Source organism: Melospiza georgiana, chromosome 2, assembly GCF_028018845.1.
Source record: "Melospiza georgiana isolate bMelGeo1 chromosome 2, bMelGeo1.pri, whole genome shotgun sequence".
NCBI lineage: Eukaryota > Metazoa > Chordata > Aves > Passeriformes > Passerellidae > Melospiza > Melospiza georgiana.
The window spans coordinates 67,177,694-67,190,594 of NC_080431.1; the positions used below are offsets into that span (position 1 = coordinate 67,177,694).

A 12,901-nucleotide genomic window follows, 5' to 3' on the forward strand; every position below is an offset into this window, starting at 1 on the left:
AAGAAATACTGCTTCTCTTCAAGCTGTGATCAGTAGAAGTTTTGTATAGGAATGTTTCCAAAGTCCTAAGGAGTCATTGAAGTCCTCTGTGATTCAGAAGGTGATAAACACACTGTTATCCTTTGACATCTACAATGCCTCCAATAAAGGCTACCAACACAGTCAGCAGAGAGAAGCAGATACTTTTAAGGAGCATTTATTTCATCTGATCAAGGAGATGAATTGTGATCAAACAATATTTATCTCCACTGAGAGTACAGATCGCCAAAGCATCACTAATTCTGATGTAAATATCTCGCAGGACAGGAAGTTACATTTCCTTAGATAAAATTCATTATTCATACTGTAAAATCATCCATGTTTTTTAGTTATATCTTGAAATAAACACACCCAACTTACTTGTCTTTCAGTTCCAATACTTTTTGACCAACAGAGTTCAGAAGATCCTCTAATTTTCGTTTTCTGTCTTCAGTTTTCTTGAGATTACTAGAAAAATGTAACAATTATTTTAAGACTATGGAACCAAGGGAAAAAAAAGAGTAAATCTAACAGGAAAATAATTTGCATAGAGATAGTTCAAAGATGTTCTTCATTGTGTTTTATATTGAAATATATATTTTTCACATGTAAAAGCTTTTGAGTACTTCTCATCACATAGTTTTAAAAACGGAAACCAAACACCCCATTCCTAAAGATCCGAACAAATTCTTCTCATACAGAATTTTAAGACCTGGAAAAATAATCAGTACAGATTCCTCAGGTTATGGTCACAAGACTATGTCTTATCTTTCTGATCCTAAGGAGAAACTGATAATGCTCAGTACATGACTGAAAAAGAGGAACTTTATACCTCATAAAATAGCATGGGTTTCACTGAGAGAATACATTTTAAGCATACCTGTGATGGTTAGTGAATAGTATTCACTGTTCTGACAGTATTCAGCTGAGACAGGTGACTCATGATTGTACAAAAAGCATCCAAGATGCAGCTTCCAGGAAAAAGAAACTATTGCACACTTACTTCTTCTGTCTCAGTATGTACGTTTTATTGCCTCTGTATGAGGTTATCTTTTATCATTTGTTTTTAATAAAATTCAATTCACACAGAATCTCAGAATGGTTAGGGATGGAAATTACCTCTGGAGATCATCTAGTCCAACGCCCCGCTAAAGTAGGATCATGATCAGGCACAATTTTACTACCAGAGGATTTTACTCCATAAACTCTCTGGCACCTTGTTCCAGCGCTCTGTCACCCTCAAGTAAAGAAGCCTTTCCTCATACTCAAATTCCTCCTTGGCAGCCTCAGTTTCACCCATCACCATTGGAATTGGAATTAAAATCACTGATTTTGTAATAGAGTCTAACTTACGCTTCCAAGCCAGCCTTTTCTTTTTCCAAAGGCTGAATTCGTTCTAAGACATGGGAATACTGGATGTTGGCATTCACCCAAGCTGCCAATGGAGCAGCTGCAGCACTGGCTCGTTTAGCATTCTGAAAAATTCAGTACAAGTAAAGTGGTTATAAGAAAGTCCTTGAAGTATAACGTAGAAGAGATAAATACAGGATAAGTAACGGCAACAGATTTTCTAGTTACCAACTTAAATATGCTAATAAACTAACTCTTCTAATGAACTAATCTTTTAAATTGTTACTAAGATTATATTGAAGGCCATCAATCCATGTAAAAAACCACAGTGGGTATTTTTACAACTATGAAGCTAAACTGAAATCAACAAGTTTTAAATCAATGAATGATTTATTAGACTCTTACTGGTACAAGGACGCCAAAGGAGCCAGTTAGAATTCCTTGGTCTGAGTTTTACTTTATAGCAGTATAAAAATCTTTGAGTACTCAACTCCATAATGACTTCTTATCCCATCCCTTCACACTCACCAACCAAATTTTCACTTTAGGGGGCAGTATGCAACAGAGTAATCTCTGCTACACCTTCATCTGCTTATGCTGACAAATTCTGTAAGTAGAATTCATCACTTTTTCTCTAACTGAAGTTCATGCTAAAAATTTTGCTGGCAAACCAGGCAATCGTGTCTTTTCTTTTGGTCTTTGTTTGGTCTTCTTTCCTTTTATGTAATGCAATCAGGAATTACCTTCGGATCAAAAGATGCTCTGTTTTTAGAAAGAAGTTCTTCAACACTTGCTCGTATTTCTTTTGGGATATTACGGGCATCAAATGATCCTATGTCCTCCCTTACACTTCTTTTGGCCAAGAAACTGTTTAAAGAATTAAATAAGTAAAGAAGAAACAAATGTTACAAAGGTTACTTCTATATGAAACCGAGGAATTCTGAGCCCAAGATTCCTGAATACAATAGAAAGTAGTTCATATGGTAAATTAATGTTTCATTTTAAAGGTTAAATAAAATTCTTACCTCTTCATGCTCACCCACGATGTATCAAAAATCCCCATCAGGCGCAGAACGCCCTCTAGAATGTCTCTGATTATGTCAGGGGGCATCCGTAGTGACCGGATTTCTAACAAGGCCTCTGGCTTTATATTTCCAACAGCCAATTTAGCTTCAGTAACCAATGGCTTAAAACATGAAAATATATTAAAAAGAGAGATGAGCATATGAGAAACTGAGCATTTCCCATTCCAGTTTTCACACAATTTCTTGTTCTTTTTAAATACTTTATTACCTATGAAACTAACATTGATGCAGATTCATGTTTACAAGTTACTAAAAAATTGCCATGTATTTACTAAGTGATAATAAGTTTATTTCCATATAAAACAGTATCATATAATCTTCACATTGTGATACAGGTAGCTTTTAATAATGATGCTAACTACTATTTATAAGCATGACTGGGGATCTCTTTGTAAATATCCATAGAAGTACAGGCCACAAGAGCTTTCTATTTCCAGTTGCTAAACAAATCCTTCACCCTTATCAGCAAAGCAACAAAATGGTGAGGAAACAAAGTTACAGATTATCATTAAAGACTGTGCACACCTTGCACATCCTTCATATTTATCAAAGACCACAGAATGGGTCTAACCCTGTAGTTCTATGTCTCTTTCAATACAAGGATGTAATTCCTTGGTACCTATAACATTTAAAAGAACAAAAAATTAAGCTGTTGCACTGTTCTCTTAGTTTTTAGTATAAATTTACAATGCATGGTATGAAAAATACAGACTAAGAGCAATGAGTGAACACACATACCTCCCAAAAAAACTGATGCCTGACAGCTGTAAAATCTCTAAAACAAGCAGTTTGCTGTATCATCATTAGATATACACTTTTCAGGATTTAGGAATAACTGTAAATTATCTCCCACTAAACTATGTCCGTTCAGCTGATCAAAAAAAGCCCTATATTACCAGCTTGATCAAAGCAAAGTAATATAGTTTGTTTATATAAAATATGAGTAATTGAAAAATAGTATATAAAATCAGCAGAACTCAGCTGGAGAGCATGGCAGCATAGAAAGAGCAGGTGAAGTAAAGATTTGGCTTGCCTTTCTTTCTGTAATTACTACCTAGCAGAACACAAATGCCAGAATGACAATCTCCATTTGCCACATGGCATACTGTTTTCTAATGCATAAAAGTTTTAAGATCAAAATAATTCAGAGTAAAATTTACGAATTGCAGGGATAAATTCTGCAAAACTATTTTGCACAACAGGACATAAGTCAGATAAAATCAGAGTGCAAAATATTACTTTTCCTTATCAGCTCTTACCTGAACCTCTTTCAGTTCATCTTCAATTTTTCTTTTTCTTTGTTCTATTTCTGCAGCCTCTTCTGCTATTCGTTGTTTTATTTTTTCCATTTCCGCTTTTTGCTCACTAGCACTCTGTAAAAAAAAAAATCCTTTAGTTTGCAAATTTACACAGATTTTATTCCTTTAGGTCTCTTATTTCTTTTAGTCTTCATTATAATAATTTGCACAATACCAATTACAATAAAGTAGCTGAATGTATTTGATATCAGGCAGGCTGGCTAAGTAAATAAACCATATGGAATAAGCATAATTTGCTTTTACTGTGTGTCCTTCCCTTTCTTTACCACAGATCAGATCTGTACCTCTATCAGTGACGCTCATTATGACTTTTTCCCCCTTCCTTCTGATTTTCCATTTCTATGTCAGCCTTCTTCTAAAAGCATAAGGCTGACGCCTCTGTAACATTCTTATTATATTTGAAAATACTATTTTCCTTTCACTGTCTTTGTCCTGATCCCATTTCATTTTCAATTTCTTTCACAGTGCCATTAAAATACTCTTTTTCTATCATGTTCATAAAAGCAGCAGTATTGGAACTATAGCTTATTAGGTAGGGATCATAGGTAGGGATTCTTTACTTGGAATTTCGTACCGATCTGTCTGTAAGGATAACTGTCTTATGTCATACACTTATATTGTAAATTGTTTAGGTTTACACTTTTTTTTCTGGGTTTGTACCTACCAGTGTCTACAGGCAGACAGTAGCTATTAGCCATCTCCAGGAATCCTAAACACTTCAGTACAACAATTAATATCTAGTACATAAAACCACAGTGGAAAGGACCTTAAAAGGTTTTCTTTATTCATTGAGGATAAAAGTATAACATAAAATATCAGTACTCTAGGCTCAGATCACCTAAAAGATAAAGACAGCAAAGCCCAGAGTTTCTTTTTCCAGTATATAACACATTATCATCACCAGCAATTGTCAAGTTGAGTTGAAGCTGTAGCAGAAGGTAACAGATGCATAAAAACAGAGAAAATCTTAAAATAATAATAATCCTTTCAGCACTTAACCCAAGCAACAGATCAGCATATTATTGAAGATTACATTCAAATCCATAAAACATTAGCTACATAAAACTAGATTAGACATTTCATGCAAATGAACATGTACTGAATGATTGCTCTGAATAAGAAAACCTTAACATTCAGTTGTAGGTCAAAAGCTTTTCTCTGAAAGGAGATTAAAAGAGTCTGTATGTATTAGAGCTCTCTCTGTTACATAAGCTAGATCATTTGAAGTGACATTAAAATATTAGAGGGCACCTATACTTTATGCTAATCTAAATAATCAGACTTTCACTGTAATTTTTCTGATGTCAGTGAGGCCATCGTGTTTCATTGCTTTTGGCCTATCCTTTGATTTTCTCCCACGGCGTAGCATGTGCTACCCACATACCTGTAACTCTACTGGACAACAGCAGATGCAGATTTAAAACTGAAATCCTCAATACACCAAGCCAATCATTATTATTCAAATTCATGTACTACAGACAGAAAGAGCCTAAAAATATTAAAAACTGCCTACAGGAAGAGACTTACAAAGAATGGAAGTAATGCACCTTTAAAGCACTGTGAAACAAATGGTTTGAAAGACCAGGCATTTATTCTACTGCATACTGCAAATGTCTTTGACATCAAATTTCTGACTAACCAGATTAAACAGTAACCAAAAAAAAAAAAAAAAAAAACCAACAGTGTAGTGACAGTAGACTCATTACAGTTTACCCTACATTTATAATTCCAGGAAGTATCAATGTAGAGACTTATTGTCTATAAAATTATTTTACTTGACTGAGAAAACACTACTGAAGAAAATTACAGAATTTTGAAAAGAAAATCTGCCTCTGAGCTGAAGAATAAAAATTCAAAGAGTGATGAATATAAAGACATTATCTAACCTTCTCTGACGTTAACTTCTGAGAACCAGACCTCATGAAATACATATTTTCTAATAGTTCAAAAATTTAATTCCTGGTAATTGTTTCTTAAAATAGTGCTACTTGTAAGTATTTCATTGAAATTTCCTATCTGGGATAAACATAAAAGCCATCAGTTTGGATTAACAAAGTTCTAGCAAAACTTTCAGACAGACTAAATTACAACAGTGAATACTGCTCAGGTACAAAACTTGTACTGATATCTTCCTACTCAACCAGTTCTAACCTGATTTAAATGACATAATACTCTGTCCTGTTGCAACTTTATTCAAGCCTCTGGGCTCATGCCTTCCCTTAGGTAAATTCTGGTAAATGCATCAGGTTTGTAACAGTTGAAAAGAACATGAAACATAGGCAGTTACAGAGACCAAAGATAGAAAAACAGCTTTTTTGCCTTTTTTTTCTCCCCACTTCTGATGTGATTGTATACCCACCTGCATAGATATTGTAATTTCTTGAAGAGCAGCATCAGCTTCATCCTGCTTCGTTTTGAGCAAAATGCTTTGTTCTCCAGCTTTCCTGTTCAGTTCATCTACCAGGGCTTTAGCTTCATTCAGCTTTGAAACACCCGCCTATAAAGGTTTATAAGAAGCAAATATTTAGGAACAAATTTGAAGTGAATTTAAATTAACATTTGCTACAAACAGTATGGACAAACAAAGAATAATGTACACTAATATTTTTTTAAATTGTTTTTCACATTTTCTTGATACTATTTAACCTAAAATTTAGATCTGGTAGTTCTAGCTGTGTAGCTCTAAGATCTATTACTACAGCCAGAAGATAAAAAAAAATCTCAAAATAATAAACTTTAAATGAAAAAACAGCTAGCATATATTCTTTTTCCCAGTAATTCAATAGCATTTCATTTAACTGATATTAACTCAATGTAACTATATCTCCCCTAAAAGCAAATCAATAAAAGTTAAACAGAATGAAATAAAATAGATTATCTGATTTCTACATATTTGAACACTAAAAAACATATATATAAAATAAAGTTTCAATTATGCTCAAAATTAACTATTTTCTTAATTCACACTTTCTACATTGTTTACTTAATACTAATTACATACTACCAATATTTCAAGATATGTTTAAAAAAAATATCTGGAAGATATTTTGATTGAGGATAAACATCTCTAATTTTCCAGTAAATTATTACCTTTACTTAACAGAGCATTTAATAAGAAAACATGCCCAGTCTGATACATTCTCAAGGAAAAGTATTAATAAAAACAAGAAAATCACCTTTTACTCTTTCAGGCACTTGAACAGAGAAGGGCATTAAGATTGATACTATTTCTCTCCTGAAACCAGAGCATGAGCATTTGCCAATAGAGGGCAGACCACATTACCATGCTAACAGCTACAGCTCATTAATACAAGAGACATATCCTAATGCAAGAATATATTGAAGAGTCACATGTTAAGGGTTTCAAACACACACCTGCAAGTGGTTCTGCCTTTTTATTAGCTCTCTTCTTTTACTGCTGTTGATGGTACTGTACACACGGAGGAATGTCATATACCTGCTGGGTGTTGCTCCGTACATTTTGCATGATTCGTGGATTGCCAAAAATGACTTCAGAAAATCAGAATGACCTGTGCAACATCATTTGTTATACAGATAAAATTATACTGAATTTTACCTCACATTAAAATAACTAAGAAAAAGCAAGAGAATATGCTTGCTTTTCGAGATATGAATTAAGAGTATTCAAAATAGCAAAAAGACTACACATTTTATAGCACTCTCAGGGAAACAACATATAAATACATTTGGAATGCCTATTTCTCAGAAGGAAATACACTGAAATTGTTTGATGTTTGGAAAAGCCAGCAAAATTAATTGCAGACTACTGAAGGCTAATCTTATAAGAAACTACTTCCACAAAAATTGAATTTTAAAATAGTTGGGACTGTTTTAGAAATAAAGCCCATGTATTTTTGTCTTCTCCCTTATCTCTGATGACAGGCAAACTAAAAGGTTTTCCTGTCATTCAGTTTATTGAACAGTTTCTCAAAAAAAGCCCAAAGATACTGTAAAATAAACTGCATTACCCTACAAAAGAAAAAAATGCTAGAGCATATCTATATATAAATGAATGCCTGCAATAAGTACTGCGGCCTAGATTAATTATGATGATCTAGGATAAATAGGGATGGTAATGTGAACACCAAATACTATTTTTGCCCATTATTCTGATTGGTCTATTAAAAAGCAATATAAACCAAGAAACTCCAAGTGATCCACTTACCATCTTATATTCTGTTAGCTCCATGACCTCTAAGTGCTACTTTTATAGGAAGTGGCTAAAAGTAGTATTCTGCAAGTGAGTGCTGGCACTGGTGACTTAGATTTTGAGACACTCTTTTTAACATGACTATATTTGAAGCCTTATGAAAAAACCTAATTATTCTGAAAAAGGGGCATTACTTCCAACAAAGGAGTTTTTGAAATTAATAAAGTAAAATGAAAATCTACAAAAATAATAATGAAATATATAAACTGAAAAACTCTCAAAACATCAAATTTTCAGATTGTGAAATAACATCCACATAGAAGGAAGACACTGACCAAAACAAGATATAGCTAAATCAGTGTATAAAACTGAATATATACAGTGACTACTTGTATAAAATTGAATATATACAGTGACTACTTGTGACAGAAGAGACTGCATTTGATCAGCCAGGATGCATGTTCCAGACTAATGCTCCCTTGTGCAAAATGCCTGCCATGTGAATAGCACCAACGTCTATGAATATGCTGGTAAACACATCCTTAAAGTATCTATTTTATTACCTACGCCCAACACAGGATCAAGTGTTTAATAATAATAACTAGTAGGTGTACTTAAACATTACCTGAATGTTTTTTCTTAACTTCTTTATGTGTTTTTCCAGTCTTTTCTTGTTCATCTGAATCACACAGAAGCATTTCAGGTATCTAAAAAAGCCACAAAATTTTTTGCATGAAAATTATGAACAATGACATTTTGAGTTAAATTTTTTAAACATCCAAAACACAAACCTTCCATCTAGTTTCTCTTTTGAAAAGACTGAAAATGATACACTTAGAATAAGGAATCTACAGAATACTTTTAGCATTAGAAAGATAAATTCTGCCTTTCCATGTCACTGATAACTTCCTATTCTCTCAAGTGGAAGATATTTATCCCAGAGGCACTGCCACCACTGCTGTTGGGCTCAGCCTTGGCCAGTAGCACATCCTTCTTGGAGCCAGCTGGCCTTAACACCACCTGACATGGGGGAAGCTTCTGGCAGCCTCTCACAGAAGTCACCCCTGCAGGCCAACCTGACACCAAAAACTTGCCACACAAACAAAATACAACTGGCTTTAACATTTTGCTTGTAATCTATATTTTGTTCTTAAATGCTGTGTTTGATCAGAGTCATAGTAGTCAGCATGTTGCTCAAGTCAGCCCACAGAGAGAACAAAACATAATGTCACTGGTAAAATAACAATACTAATAATACTTCACTGTTCTGTGGAATTTTCCATCTTTGTAGAAGTGTACAAAGGGATTAAATAGGTACAGTGATAATTATTCCTTCACAACCTTAAATATCTTGACCTTATTCACCAGAGCTCAGTTATATTTAGAGATACTAATTTAAGTAAGTCACAATTAATGCAACTTACCTTTTTCATACTGTCTTCTGACCAGGTTTCCATCCATAAAACCTGACATTTCTTATACAGTGCTGGATTACTTTCACAGTTTATTGTGAAATTTAAATTGGTAGAATCCATGATCAAGACAACATGCAGATTTTGTTGGATCCCTAAGGAAATGCAACAATTTTTAGTAAATAAAATCTGACTACATGACGGTAGCTTTAATGCAAATACAACATAATTCACTTTTTTTAAAATACTTATCAAAAGGCAATTTCTGAAAGAAAAAAAGCCTATAACATCAATAACATCAAATCACACTAGGAAAGGAATGTTTGTAAGTAGAAACTTATTAAGTACCATGAATTCTTGTTATCTATACTACAGTGCATTTTTTAATTCTGAAGAGCTGGCAGTATTTAAGTAGAAAGCACTAGTTCTCATTCTAATTCATGTAGACCAATAGAACCAATCAGAAGTAGTTCCATGGCTGGCTGCTATGACTGTATTCTTTCAGTCATATTCCTTGATTTATTTCTAAACTATTTAATCTTCTCATTGGGCCAAGGAAGAAACACAAATAATTAAGAAAACTATCTGTAAATTTTCTTGTAATTACTCAGAATCCAGAGTGATTTCTTGGTATAACTGATCAATAGAAGAAATCTCTCTTACCAAATATAAATAAAAGCCATACAACCCAGAAAATAATGGGAAAAAAAGCTTTCTTCCTTTTAATTACTTTCAAAAGCAGATTTCATCACATTTGTACAACATTCAATACAAAATTTCAGACAGAAAAATAAAATTTCAGCTGAGGGTTCTGTGATCTCAAATACCACAAATATTATTCCTGCCTGCTATTTGATTACTAATTAAAAGTAAAGACTGCACACAATAAAAAGACTATGTTAGAAATTATTTGAGTCCATTATTATATCATTTTTTAAACTTCATATTTAATTATAACTTATAACTCTGTTGACATACGGTATGTGAAGTAGTTGAAAATTGGTCCTGTAAATCCATCTTGCGAAGCTTGATCCTTCAGAGGAGATAGCAATGGTTCTAATTCTTCTATTTTATACAGCCCAGGAACTTCTCCTATTTCAAAAATTAATTTGAGTCAGAAAAAATACACTATAATTATTTAAATTGCTTTGAAGGTCTCCCTTGAATCCTCTGTATAGAGAATTCCAATTTCATAGTTTTCACCTCTATACTTTCTTGACTATTATCCCACTTTCTTAATAATTCTTTTCATGATATCATGAAAACAAAAAAAAAACAACTTACAGTGATTTTATTTAACAGTCTACTTTGTTTATATTGCTGAAATGTGTTTGAAAAAGGCTCTTTCAAATCTATCCAAAGACAGTGACCCTGTTCTGCATACAAAACAAATCAAACCAAACTGACACACACCACGAAGATGAAAGTGAGTAGTCATCCAGATTCTCAGACGTAAAGTTTTAACACTGGATAATCAAGATTTGGGGTAGATCTGAGGTAGCACCTGAGAGACAGGAAAATCTGGTGCTCTTATTAATCAGCTCTTAAACTACCGCAGTTCCAAAAAAACAATTTAGTAACTTTGACTCAGTCTTCAGTGATCTTCTCGTTGATCCAGGAACAAAGCTGGACACTAAAATAAAGTCACTTTTGTTATTTGTTATTGTTGCTTATCATCCCACTACCTTCAGAAAAGTGAGCTTTGCTGGTGACTTTAGTAAAAGAACTCAGTCTATACAATCTAGTAAAGCATTGGAAACCTCTCAGTTTTGAGTTTTATTATAAAAGGGAAGCAGAAGAGTAGAATGCATTTTCATTCTGCTGTTATGCTGTTATCAAGAACTCCTTTGAAATGCATTAGAGGAACTGAAAGCACTGTACTGTAGGGTAAATTAAAGGACAACTAAGTGGACCTTGAATCAGGTTCTTACATACAAGCACTCTAATGAAAACAGCACAGAAAGCTATCTAAAACTTCTGACAGAGACATAAAGTTAGAAAACATTCTCTAATTCTGCCTCGTTGAGCTAAGTCTGTGTGGTAAAAGTAGTACCATACACTCTTTGGACTTGACTCACCTGAGGACAGTAAACTGTTGACCATCTCCAGGAAAGTGGAATGAACAAACTGATAATCTTCCAGCAGCAATACCACCTGCTGGGCTTCAATGCCTGCAAGCTCCATCACCTAGAAGCAGGGAAGACATTTAAACCTCAGTGTATGGTCCAGAAGAGAATGATAATCATATAATATCCTGAGTTAGAAGGGACTGGCATGGATCATAATCTTTCCTTGACTAGATATTACAGACATATTTTCTCCACAGCATCTACACTATTATATATTTACAAAAGATTTCCAGGTGATTCAGTTAAAAGGGATATCAAATATAAGGAACATTTTACCTAGATATACAGCTTAGTAATGAAAAAATAATTAAAACCAGGCTCTTTCATAAAGTATATTTTTGTATATTACTCAATGATAGAATTGTATCACTCTTTTGTATAGGCAAAGATCTAGAATTTTCTTTAGGATAGCTGAAGGTAATGAGAAACTCTTGATTCAAGGCTTGCATCTGGTTTTAAACAATATGTATACTTTCGCCAATCACTAAAATTTCATTTTATTTAACTACTGTTAACTGGAAGATCATAGTAGAGACAGAAAATAAAAGTAAATACCAACCTGAAAATATATATATGAAAAAGCCTGTCCCATAAATATTCACATAAACTTCAAATTTCTAAGTTCTACAACAATCAAAAAGAGCTCTGGTATTCCAAAAAGAGGATTTTCAGTTAGTTACTCTAAAGAACAGTATCCGCATCTAGAGTGAGAACTTCTAAAAAAATTACTTGTTTCATTTAGACTATCGTTCTTCTTCTCTTAAAATATCTCTTTTCCACAATCTTTGGTGTCCTTCAAAATTCCCACATTCTTTTTTTTTTTCTTTAACATACACCTACAGCATTAGAAAATAGATCAAACTGAGTGACTTACATATTTAAGATCAGTTTTGAACTGCTTCAGCTGATAACCTCTGGAAATTTTGGGAGTAATCAGCACAGCTCCATGCATATGACTGACTAAAGAGGTAACTGTCCGACGACCTACACCACTCCGTCCTGCTAAAAGAAGTGATCCTCCAGGAAAACTCAGCACTCTGTCCACTTTGGACATATAACTGAGGACTTCATGGAACAGTAAAATATCTATCTCTTTTTTGTCCCGTCCATAATGAATTATACCCTATTTAAAAAAAAAAAAGAGGAAAAAAATGTGATCACTAATAATAAATATAAGCAGAGAGATATGCAAACATCCAACTTTTTAACGTCTAGAAAAGAAAGGCTTAAAAGCTTAAGAGACCACATTGGGCTTCATTCAAGATTTTTTTTTTTTCACAGAATTTAGAAACATCACATACCCTTTATGAGTAATAAATATATCAAAAATTAACATATCACACTACGCCCAGCACCAGAACACCTTGGAAGTCTTTGATATATTGAAATAGGAATCTACCACTGAACTAATTAAAAT

General features: G+C 33.5%; 1 protein-coding gene across 2 annotated transcripts in view; it reads right to left on the reverse strand.

Moving 5' to 3' along the window:
- Nucleotides 1-12,901, reverse strand: part of DYNC2H1 (dynein cytoplasmic 2 heavy chain 1) — a 143,509-nt gene that overhangs the window by 91,075 nt on the left and 39,533 nt on the right. For both annotated transcript variants that reach the window (XM_058045066.1, XM_058045065.1), the window contains exons 49-60: nt 12,359-12,607; nt 11,434-11,542; nt 10,334-10,447; nt 9,368-9,510; nt 8,569-8,650; nt 7,148-7,302; nt 6,132-6,269; nt 3,713-3,826; nt 2,394-2,554; nt 2,112-2,235; nt 1,372-1,493; nt 400-486 (exon numbers count right to left, since the gene is read on the reverse strand). In XM_058045066.1, coding sequence (XP_057901049.1) covers nt 400-486; nt 1,372-1,493; nt 2,112-2,235; nt 2,394-2,554; nt 3,713-3,826; nt 6,132-6,269; nt 7,148-7,302; nt 8,569-8,650; nt 9,368-9,510; nt 10,334-10,447; nt 11,434-11,542; nt 12,359-12,607 — 1,598 coding nt within the window. The remainder of the gene's footprint in view (nt 1-399; nt 487-1,371; nt 1,494-2,111; nt 2,236-2,393; nt 2,555-3,712; nt 3,827-6,131; nt 6,270-7,147; nt 7,303-8,568; nt 8,651-9,367; nt 9,511-10,333; nt 10,448-11,433; nt 11,543-12,358; nt 12,608-12,901) is intronic.